This window comes from Octopus bimaculoides, chromosome 13 (genome assembly GCF_001194135.2).
Source record: "Octopus bimaculoides isolate UCB-OBI-ISO-001 chromosome 13, ASM119413v2, whole genome shotgun sequence".
NCBI classification, from domain to species: domain Eukaryota; kingdom Metazoa; phylum Mollusca; class Cephalopoda; order Octopoda; family Octopodidae; genus Octopus; species Octopus bimaculoides.
The window spans coordinates 53824778-53826159 of NC_068993.1; the positions used below are offsets into that span (position 1 = coordinate 53824778).

At 37.6% G+C, this 1382-nt stretch overlaps 1 protein-coding gene across 1 annotated transcript in view; it reads right to left on the bottom strand.

Moving 5' to 3' along the window:
• LOC106867557 (uncharacterized) overlaps positions 1 to 1382 on the bottom strand; it is a 247151-nt gene that overhangs the window by 214974 nt on the left and 30795 nt on the right. The window contains exon 2 of the mRNA XM_014912465.2: positions 1086 to 1180. Coding sequence (XP_014767951.2) covers positions 1086 to 1117 — 32 coding nt within the window. The 5' untranslated portion in view covers positions 1118 to 1180. The remainder of the gene's footprint in view (positions 1 to 1085; positions 1181 to 1382) is intronic.

Below are 1382 nucleotides of genomic sequence, written 5' to 3' on the forward strand. Positions count from 1 at the left end.
GGTGGTGGTGGTGGCTGAAGTTGTTTTAGGACGACGGACGAAACGCGTCGCGGTAATTTCTTCCGGCTCTTTCTTTTGTTTTCTTTTTTACGTTTCGAGTTCGATTCCCACCGAACTAGATTTCGCCTTTCATCCTTTCTCAGGATACCAGTAACGTACTGGGGGATCGATGATATCGACTAACCTCCTCCCTTCAGTATTACTGGCTTTCCACCTAAAACAGAACCCATCATGTATGTGTGTACGTACGTACGTACGTATGTATGTATGTATGTATGTATGTATGTACGTCTGTATGTATGTACGTACGTATGTATGTACGTATGTATGTATATATCTATACGTGTGTGTGTCTTTATGTCTAGGTGTTGATGTATGTGTATGCGTGTATGTGCGTGTACGTCCGTCGGTGTGTGTGTCTGTGTATGAATGTATGTACGCGAGTGTCAATATGGATGCGTGGGTGTGAGTGTCAGCTGGTGTCAGTGTGTGTGTGTGTGTGTGTGTGTGTGTGTGTGTGTGTGTGGAGAGAGGTGCTTAATTATATGCTTTCTTACAGGTGTTACGTCAGTGTCTATGTTTCTTCCTCTATCGACATCCACCCCTCATCCACCCCTATTCACCACTTACAAACTATATCGGTCTCACCTGACCACCAAGGTTATTTTCAGTTAGTGCTTATGGATGTACGGTTGATATGCATGTATCTATATCTATATTTATATATATATATATAAAATTATGTGTATGTGTGTATATGCATATACATACATACGTATATTCATCAATGTATGTGTATTTATGTATGTATAGATAATTGGAACACAGCTTGTCTTATTTCATTAAACGGTTATATATATGTGTGTGTGTGTGTGTGTGTGTATGCGTGTGTATGTACATATCTATGTGCATATGTATGTATATTGCAAGTATATATATATATATATATATATATATATATATATGCGGATGTGTATATGTGTATGTGTTTATATGTGTGTAAACAAACAGAGGTAAAAAATGTATGGAAGTAATAAGTGATAAATATAGAAGAGTTGTTAAAGTAGGATAGCGGTCGGAGTTACATATTGCTTCGGTTGTCCAGAAATGTTATCATAAACAGTAATGGGTCTGTTCCTTCTTCTTCTTCCTCTTTATTCCGTCCACCAAGTCTGTGTGTCTACGAAAAAGGAAAAAAAAATGTAAAGAAGGAAATAAAATAAAAACAAAACGAAATATCGTCTTGGTGATCACATGACACATATGCATACATTTCGAATAAGATAATACGTTCCTAACACACACACACACACACACACATACACACACACACATACACACACACACATACACACACACACACACACACACATACACACACA